General features: G+C 33.3%; 1 protein-coding gene across 1 annotated transcript; it reads right to left on the reverse strand.

The window, feature by feature from the left end:
- Positions 1 to 5,747: 5,747 nt before the first annotated feature.
- On the reverse strand, positions 5,748 to 7,912 carry LOC103931276 (NAC domain-containing protein 100). The gene is made up of 3 exons (XM_009340710.3): positions 7,277 to 7,912; positions 6,872 to 7,149; positions 5,748 to 6,616 (listed from the first exon to the last, which is right to left on the reverse strand). The coding sequence occupies exons 1-3, from the start codon at positions 7,464 to 7,466 to the stop codon at positions 5,999 to 6,001; spliced, it is 1,086 nt and encodes a 361-aa protein (XP_009338985.2). The 5' UTR covers positions 7,467 to 7,912; the 3' UTR covers positions 5,748 to 5,998.
- Positions 7,913 to 11,313: the final 3,401 nt, after the last annotated feature.

Consider the following 11,313-nt stretch of genomic DNA (forward strand, 5'->3'; position numbering starts at 1 on the left):
TGAAATATTAGTAACAATTCTCATTAATAATTTGATCAATACTAATTAATTAATTTAAGTCAAGTTTACATATAATTTGAAGAACCCCTGATGTCATTAGAGATGTCATTCATCATGACTCTTATCGAGTTTGTTATCAATAAAGCTATTGTTTTCATTCAAAATAAAATTTACAATATTATACAATTTCGTTTTGGGTGTGTGATAACATACTTTGCTTTTCTGTATCCATCTTTCTTTTAAACAAACTTTCGAACAAAGAAAAAATCCGCGTGAGAAAATAGTCAAAGGAATGATGGGGCTTGTCGCGAATTCACGATAGCGCGGTTAGGCGGGCGCACAGCACCTGTGCCAAGTGACGCGCTTCTATTGATGGAAACCGTTGTATTGGTGGGCCACCTGATGACGGCAGCAAAACTGGAAGCATGTGTCGGATTTGAGCGGGGCACGTGTCGACCGTTAAAAAGGCCTAAGACTGAATCTGACCTCGCAACATTCAGCGTTCGTTCGGGGTGTAAACTCCGTCACGTAGCTTTTCTTATGTTTTGTATTGACACAAATACCCTCCGTGTTCTTCAAGCTTTTATGAAGAGAAAACCACCATACCATACATTATGCACAAAATTGGAAAATAGTATCTAGGTGGCATGACACAATGCCCTATAAATATGGGAGTAGGATTCTCTCCTTTTTTTTTCATCCTCTTCTAATTGAACGGTCACGGTTAAGTCCTATCAACATCTTATGTTAATTTTTTATAGCAAGAGAAAGACAAAATAGAACAACATGAGAGGACGAAATGAAAGGGAATGGAAAAAGGAGGAACGAGAATCCTAGTCCATAAATATGGGTTCACTATCACAAGCTTCAATTATCAAAAATATATCTTGAGTCATAAAGTTCAGGTTTTAAGTTTCTCCTTTTAAATTATTATAATAGTTTTAAACTTACCATGTTCTTTAATAATGATAACTTAAAAATATATGTATATATAAGAAGCCTTTAAGAAAAGAAATCTTTATTTTTTTTTTTATAAAAAAATGGAATTAGTTGTGGAGCCCACTACACATCGAATTTAACGATTCGAACCGTCTTCAAATTGCACTTTATAGATCATCTTTGCAAAATATTATTCAAATCGAAAATATTTGAGACATCTAGTTGAGTTTAAAGGAATTGACGAACACTTTGTTATCTAGAAAACATTGAAATTTCATCGTGACAATTAAATAGACAAATGGTTTTGTATTGAATTAATTTTTGCAATGATGATCTTTGAATCGAGATTGACAAAATAAACAGTTCATATCATTGAAGTTCGATGTGGAGTGAGTCCCATAACTAATCCTCGTTTTTTTTTTTTTTTTTTTTATAATGAAAATGGGATCCCTTCCCTTTAAGGATACAGACACATATTTGATCTTAAAAAATGAATTAACTATCATAAATATTTGACAAAAGAAAACATGAAAATATAGAAAATTTTCCCTTGATACACACTAAGGATAAGAAGAGATGCTAAGGCTCCATTTTTTCATTTAATATCATTCGAATTGGGTATAAGACTATTCTCTCTATATGCTTCTAGCGACTCAATTGTACAAAAATTTAAAAGATAATTATAATAATTAGGGGTTGGCTGGAATAAGCTACATCTGACTCTATATTTAAAAGAGAAAGGCAAAGGAGAATCTCATAAAAGTGGGACTCTCTGTCACCTCATATTTTTTGCACAATGTTTTATAATGTTAACCCGGGAATTAACGCTAAATAATGAGGTGACAAAGAGTCTATGAAGAGTCCCACCTTGAGATAGACTCCTTAGCATTTCTCTATTTATCTCCCATAGATTATTAATCCTTAGCTACGCTTAATACACCTCAATTTTTTACGCTAGATGCATGTCTTTAAAGAATTATATTTCTTTTTCTTTAATAATTGTAATTTAATTTCTCTTATTCTTTAATGAATTATATTTCTTACAGCTCAAATACTTATGATATGTATATATAAAATGGTTAGCCATATGAATGAAAATAATCCAATCCAATGTTCCTACATTTGGATAATGAGTAATATATAAATTATATATGTTATGATACTTAACTCGGAAGTATAAGTTAATATAACATTTTGATGATGAAGGGGTAGCCTGAGAACATATTGCTGAGTACATGGGACCCTTGATTCTATTGGGTGAATTTTGGGGTCACGTTTGACTCTTTTGGAATAGAAATATTGGTGTGCACCGTCCTTAAATGATAGTAATATTTATCGTCCTATTTATTATCGTTAGATGAGTTTAAATTTTAAAAATTTAAACTCATCTAACTATAATAAATAGAGTGGTACGTGAGCAAAAATACACCCCTTTGAAATTGGAGGTTCATGAATTTGTTGTCAAGAAAAATTATTCTGCAGAAAGCAAAAACGGCAATAGCTTTCATATATAAAATCTAATATTACTGATGCGAATTAAACATGTCGTGAAGGACTCAAATACATTCGTGGTTGGAGATTGATCATGCGTGTGTCAAAAAATAAAACCCCACATGTTATAAAAATATTACTTAATAAATGAATAAGGTAAATATTCTTACATCAGGCTTTACAGCTTGATAACGGATTGATTGCATCATAATTCATATGGAAAAGGGTCAGAAGACACAGTTGGATTTACAAATTGATCCAATACCAACGAATCTCCGTAGTTGAAAGACTCTATGAGAAAGACAATGAATATATATATGTGTGTGTGTGTGTGTGTGTGTGTGTGTATATATATATATATTGGACCTCGTTTTCCTGCAAATTAGTATAATAAGATTTTGTTACCCGAGAATATATTTGTGACAAGACTTTTCTGGATTTTTAAGAAGTCTTATCCTTTAGATGTGAACTTGATGAATTTAGAAAGTTGTTTTATTTTCCTACGGGCTACAGTTAATAGTGTTTCCAATGTCCATTTTCCACTAGACTTCCATGATTCTGAGATTCTCCACGGCGATTAAACTGTTCATCACCTTTAATGTGCGAGTGAGCTACCATTACATTACCTGCATTCGATGAATTATTATTTCAAGGCGTGGTAAATTGAACCTGATTCATCCAACGATACATGTGTAGGGTTCGTTTGGAGGCGCTTTTAAAATAAATGAGTGTGTTTTTAGAGAAATATTTGTGGGTTTCAAAAGTACTTGAATAACTGCCTACAAGAAACACCACTCATATGCTTTTTGTGAGAAACATTTTAAGTGGTCTTCTAAGATTCACTAGCATTGTGTTGAAAACTAAAATAGAAAGGAACGAAATTACCCGAAAAATGTAGAAGCCTTGAGTGGTGAATGATTCTTGGGATGAGTTGCGGACTAAGTCCCTCTCTTTAAGACATTTCGCGGCTCTGCTCAAAGTGTGCAAGCAGTTCACAAACATCATGTCGTCCCAAGGATAAAACAGCCCATAACCTTCTTCTGATAAGGTTCTTCCTTGCACAACGAAACAACCTTCAAACTCACACCCGTTCTATATGTTGCTTTAGAACTCAATTTTAAGAAAAACACATACACTATTATTTTTTTCTTTCTCTATTATTTCTTCAAAACAAGGAACCTATATATATATGCAAGAATATAAAATATACGTTGCAAGTTTGACAGATTCAAGGCTTGAAATCTTAAAGAATCAAAACTGAAGAAAACCAAAACGGTCAAATCAAAACCGTAAATATTCAAACGGAACAAAAAAATGTATAAGGACATAATCTGACCTATTCTTCTTCTCTGTTCAGAGAAGGGATCCCATCAATTAATGTGATAAAGCTTTCTCGCGTTTCAAAAGTAGTGGAGGAGATTACTCCTTGTCAAAAAGTAAGATTAAAGAAAATTTAGGTTATATATAAATAAATATATATATATATATATATATTTAATGATTGTAATAAACCCAAATATAAAAATCACAACGGACAAAAACATAGCAATTAAAATATTTAAATAAAAGCATATTTACTCCAACACATTGTTAACTAAGAATTGATTTCAAAGATATTTTCATTAAAAATACGTTTAGTCATTTTAAAAATACTTCCAAATGAGCTCATAGTTGGTGACTTGGTGGTAACCCGCAACGCTCACCATCAAGTAGGGGCAGTGAGCAAGTTTGTTCTCTTGCAATATATGTCAACTCAATATTTCCATATTTCCTGCGGTTTGGTTCAATCTCTTGAGCAAGAAAGTAAGAAATTTCCTTAGTCAAATAGTAATGGAAATAATAATTCTGGTAAACCATAGTTGTTTATCAACAATCATGTGGTTGAGCGAGTAATTATTTTTTTTGCTCGTTGTGGAAATCTTAAGTTTGGTTTACATAAACGTTTTGAAGATACTTCCGATGAATTAGACTCTCAGTTGTTGCTTTTTGAGGCTATCAACTATTTAGCAAAAACCGACTAATTAAAAGGACAATAGTTTCTCTATCAAACAATTTGACATAACTACCTAATTTTAAGGGGTACCTTTAAATTGATTCCAACCTAAATTAGGTTTACTTAAGTACGGAAAACTACTTAATCTTAAGGGGTATTTTTAAAGTGGCCCAACTTTTAAAAATATTTCAAACTACTAAACGTTTTGAAAATTAAACTTCCATTAGGTCATCAACATTAAGTGATGGCCTATACAAGTATTAAAGCGATTTTCATTCTCATGTAATCTGTAGAGCTCTAAATTTCTAAAACGATTCCTTTTAACTGACAAATTTCGCGTTTTTCTTCGCTAAGAGGGGTCTATTTGGGGATTCAAAACTCCAAAAATGATGAGTTAGTGAAAATCAACTTCCATATTTTTCCAAGTCATCAATTAACATTAAGGACATAATCAATTACCATTGGTGGCCTATTGAGTGTCCAATTTTCTAAACGTTGGGTAGTTATTTGTTTTAAAAAAGTTGAAACCAATTTGGAATCACCTCTAAAAATTGGGTAGTTATTCATACAGGTCTTAACCCTTCATCCTTTAATGTCATATTATCAACCTAAATTACTGATTAGAGGATTTTTTGTTTAAAATGTGTGTTTCAAATTAGCAGTTCAACAATAATATATGTATAAACATCCTGCTCTAGTCAATGGTTAGGTGGAAAGTTAAGTTAAGAAAAATCTCGGGTTCTTTTAGACATGATGAGTCAGGATCTAAAATCAAGACGAAAGACGTAGTCAATAGACAAGAGGTAAATATTCCTATACTACCCTTTGTTGATCCCGAAAATTGGAGGATTAGGATTTTTTTTGGCATTGTCAGTTTCACAAAATATATGAATACAAATATCATAGCATGCAAGTCAAAGTAAATTAATGAAAAAAGGCTAAAATTTATAAAATGACTAACTACATTTTCATTTTACCAATACCACGGTTGTGTTTGAGTGTGACATGCACGTGTGTGTGATAGAGTGAAGGAGATAGGTTGAAAGAAAGTGAGAAAGTCAACAGCATACTGACCTGAGTTCCCACCATTAAACTGATAAAGTATCATAGAATAATAAAACTTATTAGGAATAACTCGACCTAGCAAAGTTAATTAGAAGAGGACGCTTATTTACCTGTATTCAAGTTTAAATCTTTTTTTTGTAGTTTAAATTATATTTATTAAACCACTTGCTCGTTTGAGTGATGCAAGCATTCGTTAAAATCCAGAAAACTCCAAGAGAGAGTACAAACTTTTGATGAGTAAAATATGCAAATAAAATCATTATCACCAACTGATTCTCGTTCTCATATGTCGCCAATATTGTAAGAAATAAATAGAAAAACACCAATACATCATATAATTTCTTACATTACATTAATATATGCTTCACTTTCATTCAATTTTCAATTTAGGTTCAGAATATCTATAAATTATCTACTCACACAGGAATACTAGCTGAAGCTGTTTTTTTTACTTTTTTTTTTTAATATAATAAAACTATATACTAATCTTATTTTGCTGCTTTGAAATTATTAATAATTCCAAAAATCATCCAGGCCTGCTGCTTCAGCTGGAGGATCTTGATCACCATATGGCCTTGTTGCCATTTCAAGATTGGACATGACTGAAGAGATTTCAGCGTTCATATCGCTTGTGAGGCCGGTTTCTTGGGACACACTCACCATTTCCCTCTGTGTTTTGTAGCTCTGCTGCCTCATGTTTGCAGCATTGTTTTCTAACAAGGCCCTCAGGATGGACTGATCTTGCAGTATATCCGAACCGGGGAACTTGGAACTTGTCGAAATCGGAGCATTATGAGCAGAGTAGAATGAATTGGGAAGTGGGATTCTTGGGAAAAAGTTGGAAGAGTTTGAAGAAACACCAAAGAAAAGATTGCTGTTCATGTAATCAACAATATTCCCTTGGTTTCTTTGAACATCAGCGGGATCAGGGTTGGAGAAGCAGGGCACGTAATGGGACTCAGAAGCAGGTTTGGCCTTGGCAGGGCTGTAGGGCGAAGAATCCATCAATGGTGGTAGGCCAGAAGGACCAATTTCATTTCCGAGAGAAGCCAAAGTCATAAATCCAGAAATATGGGTTTTCTTGCCACCAGAATTCTTTTCAAAAACTCTGCAAATCACCCATTCATTCTGCAAAGTGCAACACAAAAAAGGCACAAATAAAACTAGCATCAAAATACATGAACAAATAAACATAGTAAAAACACGAGAAACTTACCTGCAACGAAGATGCTACTGCGGAGGTATCTCAATCCAATAACGAACTGCCACATGCTTCAATTTATTGTATAGCAGTGTATGTTCAGCCTGGGATACCGCCACAGTAACATCCCCGTTGCAAGAAATTCCATATCCAAAAACAAGAAAACAGGGGAAGAGCCATACCTTTGCAGTTTTGGGGAGGTTGTGAACAGAGAATTTACCATCCAATCTATATTCATGCATAACCCAGTTACTTTTTTCTCCTTTCGGGGCTCTTCCTTTGTAGAAAACCAAGGTTTTCTTCATCCCAACCAGAGATTTTGCTCTGTAGATCTCCTTATCTTTCCCTGTGGCCTTCCAGTATCCGGCTCCGGTCGCCCTGTTAGTCCTCAGACCAGTTGGGTACTTTCGGTCTCTCACACAGAAAAAGTACCACTCCTTTTCTCCCATTTTCGCTTTCACTTTTGCGAAAAACCGAAAACAACAAAGTAAATCAAATCGAAACAAACAAAACCCAAAACAATTTGATCAAAACAGATTGTGTTATAGAAAGAAAACAATTGGGAAATTTTGTTTTAGGAAGCTTACAAGGCAATTGCCAAGGCTCTGACTTGTTCAAGTCCACCTCCCCCATAGCTTTACAAGAGAAGCTGGTATCAATGACCTTCTTGTGCAAGTAGTGGGAAATAAGCTCTTCATCGGTTGGATGGAAGCGAAACCCCGGTGGCAAATCGATCTGATCATCCTCCTCAACAATCCCAGCTGGAACGTTTTCCATTTCCTCCTTGTATGATAACCCCAATGATTCTTGTCTAAAACCCTTGATTCGAAATCTTGGTTCCGATCGGAAAGTAGAGTATTTTCGCAATCCACCCTCAGTAGACTCCTCCCAAACTCTCTAACTTCAATGGGTTCTCCTAACAGACAGCTTCAACTCCCCAAATCTTAAAACACCTTATAAAGAAAGCAGAACCAGAAAAGACTGATGCAAAAAGTGCTTTTCCAAGGAACAAAATAGAAATAAAGCTTAAGGAAAAGGAACAGGTAATTGGAAAAAGAGGAACGAAAGAAAAGAAGCCATAGAACAAATTGTATAAGCTGAAAGATGGATTCAGATTTTAAGAGAAAGAAAAGCACTCCGGGAAACAGAAGCATCTAAATACTGGTGTTTTTAGAGAGGAAGGAACGTGGAATGGAAGGCAACTTAGGTTGGTCGTTTTAGCTTCTCTTCAACTTTTTCTGTAATAATTCTACCCCATCTTAAAAATTTGACCATTTAGACAAAAAACACATCCAAGTACTGTGCATGTAGCTTTGATTTATCAAGATCATTAATATGCGCCTTATCCTTTTTTCGATCGGGTTAAAATTTCAAACAAAATATTTATCAAGGTCATTAATATGCGTCCTATTCTCTTTTTTGTACTTATTCATTTTCATATCAATGAATATCGTACTGTTTTTATAAAATAAAAAAAATGTTTTTCAATACCATATGTTATGAAAATACGACCATACATGCTATGGTATATAACATGCACCGTATAATAAAAGGTCAAGATTTTCTTTATTTATTTTGTCAAAAGTTCAAAAATCTAACAGTTTAAAACTTTTGTGCATACCATATTCTGTTCACCAATTTATTATGTATCAATTTTGTGAATACATTATTTTGATTCTATTATAAAAGTTCAATTGATAAATCAAAAAGTTGATGACATTTTTTTTTACTACATCGATATTTTTACACTAAGGAGAGGGAGAGCTCTGCTAAGCCACACAATGAGCAACTTAATTTGGTATCGAATTCATTATTTACGAGATTTGAACTTTAAACCTCTTACTTTTCAAGTGGAAGAACTTCAAATTCGGGTGAGGAGGGCCACAAAGGTGCTTGATTTCCACTGTGACATAAGCCCTCATCAAATTGGATATATTTTAAGTTCAGCCAATCATATTCATTGTGAGAGATCAGTGGATAGGACTCTGATGTTACTGGATATTTGTTTGTATTTGCATTCCTGAATCATCAGCACGCGTGACAAAGAGAGTGACAAAAAATAAAGAAAAATAGTTTGAAGTATTTAGAAGAAGATTGGAATATAATCTGTTTTTGATGAAAATAAAATTAGAGCATTCACGAAAATAAATATATATTTTATGCAAATATAGTGATACCAGCTGTGGAAGATTACAGAAGTTTTGCTGTGTCCAGCTCTCAAAATTAGTTAAAGCGCGCTTTATTCACTCGAAAATGACCTTTATGACCCTCTTATTTCTGAAGCATATACCAAAAAAACAGATGAAAATGGGGTTGAAGCAGACACTGCATGGACTTTCATGCAACTCTCACTGAAAACTGACAACAACTAGGTCGAATCAAAAATATCAAAATTAAAATTTGCGCCACGTAGTCCGCGAATGATTTTTATCTGTCAGTTTCTTGAGAGAAATTGCATTATTTGTGCTCGAAATCCTAATTTGTTTACCAACTGACTCTTTGTCTCGCGGTAGTAGTGTTCTTAGAGTCGGACGACATTCTAAATTCATTTCGCCATAATTTATGAGATTGTGTAAAGAGTGGTGCTATCCACACACCTATTTTTATTTCTCACACACTTTTTTCAATTTTCAGCTGTTGGATAAAATGAATTGAAGAGGATTAATGAACAAAATTAACAAAGGTGTATGAGAGGTAAAAGTAAGTGTGTCAATAACACTATCCTTGTGTAAAATATAATCAATGTTAATTCACAAACTTCGTAATGAGCTAAAATTATGTTCTCTCTAAGCACCCTTAAATATTGACCACAATAATTAATCAAAGTTTAAACTTGTTGCAATTAAGGGTGATGCATGTAAAAGATGAAGTGATTAAAGCCATTAGTGGTTAGTGGTTAGGTGAAAGAAAGTTATGAATGAATTTGTTAATATATCTAAGCTAATTTGTCCTCTCTTTTAAGAAGACTAGTGCAATTTCATCTCTATGAACCTATATAACGTTTGTTGTTTTTTCCTTTATGGTTAAATCAAATGCAAGTTTCAAATGCTGCTTTTGGAATTCTGATTTGACTTTATTTCATAAAAATCTTGAATAATGCTTAATTTCTACAAGTGGTATGCAATGTATGTTAATTTAATACGATCACATATTTCATAGTAATCACTGAATACTTGCAAAAAGTCTACAATTTCGAACAAATTTAGCTCCATTTTGACACAATTTAGAGGCTATTCAGTATTTCGCATTGACTTATTCGTTTCTTAACTATTAATCACCATATTTTAAGTTATGACTAAGTCAAATATTTTGATCATTCTAAGGGTGAAATCAAATCAGCTAAAATCTCATGATATATATTTTTCCATGTTGTCTACCCAAAACGAATTGGTTATTAATTTGAGTTTGACTCTGGTGCGCACGTGTATAGTTCTTTGATCACTCATGTTGGGCGACTCTAAATTAACTCGCATTCTTTGTCAATTTAAAACTAAATCAACTTAAAAGGCTTAACTTGTTAGTAGTTAAAATATAAGACATGTATAATTGTGTAAATCCTAGTAGATTGAGTTTAGGACTTTTATATAATCTAAAAGATCTTAGGCTTTTTTACTTGTAAGACAAGTAAGCCCATTATGTTTACTGTAAATAAAGGCATAAAGTAAGAAAAAATAAAACACAAGAAACTTTCTTACACTCTCTCTCTCTCTCTCTCTCTCTCTCTCTCTCTCTCTCTCTCTCTCTCTCTCTCTCTCTCTCTCTCGTCGCACCTCTCCCTTTCCTTCAGAGAATGGAGCTTGACTCTGGTGCGCACCTTGATCTCTGTAATTCTTTGATCATTCATGTTGGGGACTCTAAGTTAACTCGCATTCTTTGTCAATTTAAAAGTTAATCAACTTAAGTCACTTAGTACTACGGTCTAGTGATATTCCTCTTTACTTGTAAGTAAGAGGTCTTAGTCTCGATTCTTGCCAAAGGCGAATTTGAACCACATTATTGCTAGCCCATTGTTAGCCTTAGCCACTCTCCGACTCCCCTAGTGTAGAGAATATCGTTTTTTTGAAGGAAAAAAAAATTAATCAACTCAAAAGGCATAAATTGTTCTTTAGTTAGAATTATAACACATATGTGATTGTGTAAATCCTAGTAGATGATTCTTATGTAATCTAGAAGATCTAGGCTTTCTTACTTGTAGGACAAGTAAGTTCGTTATATTTACTATAAATAAGGGCACAAGGTATGAGAAATATGACACAACCTCTCTTTTCTCTCTCCGCACCCTTCTCTTTCCTTCAGTTAAATTTAGGCCTACAACATAAATATTTTTTGTTTTACTTTCTAAAGTTGGCTAATGAGACGGATCCAACATACTTAAGATTATTTAATTTGAAAATTCTATGTTATTAAAACTTCAAAATAGTTATCTTGCGATTTTCTCTTGTGAACAAAATAAGTGAGAAATGATGGAAATATCACTATATTGAGGTTCAAGAACATTTCCCATTATTGGATCATTATTTTTTCAGTTAGTCTCTAAAGTATTAGTTTCCCCATAGGTTTTACTATTAATATTTTATCTTCACAAAAAAATTAAAAAAAAAAAAAAAATCTCCTTCTGCGTATT

The sequence above is a fragment of a genome, unplaced genomic scaffold (genome assembly GCF_019419815.1).
Source record: "Pyrus x bretschneideri cultivar Hongxiangsu unplaced genomic scaffold, Pyrus_bretschneideri_v1 Contig27, whole genome shotgun sequence".
Classification (NCBI taxonomy): domain Eukaryota; kingdom Viridiplantae; phylum Streptophyta; class Magnoliopsida; order Rosales; family Rosaceae; genus Pyrus; species Pyrus x bretschneideri.

Bases quoted from the DNA above. Each gene is read 5' to 3' on its own strand.
- LOC103931276 (XM_009340710.3), bottom strand. From the start codon at position 7,466: ATGGAAAACGTTCCAGCTGGGATTGTTGAGGAGGATGATCAGATCGAT. The intron at 7,150-7,276 runs GTAAGCTTCCTA...TTTTCGCAAAAG, and splicing joins AGAGCCTTGGCAATTGCCTT to TGAAAGCGAAAATGGGAGAA. The intron at 6,617-6,871 runs GTATGGCTCTTC...TGCACTTTGCAG, and splicing joins ACCTCCCCAAAACTGCAAAG to AATGAATGGGTGATTTGCAG.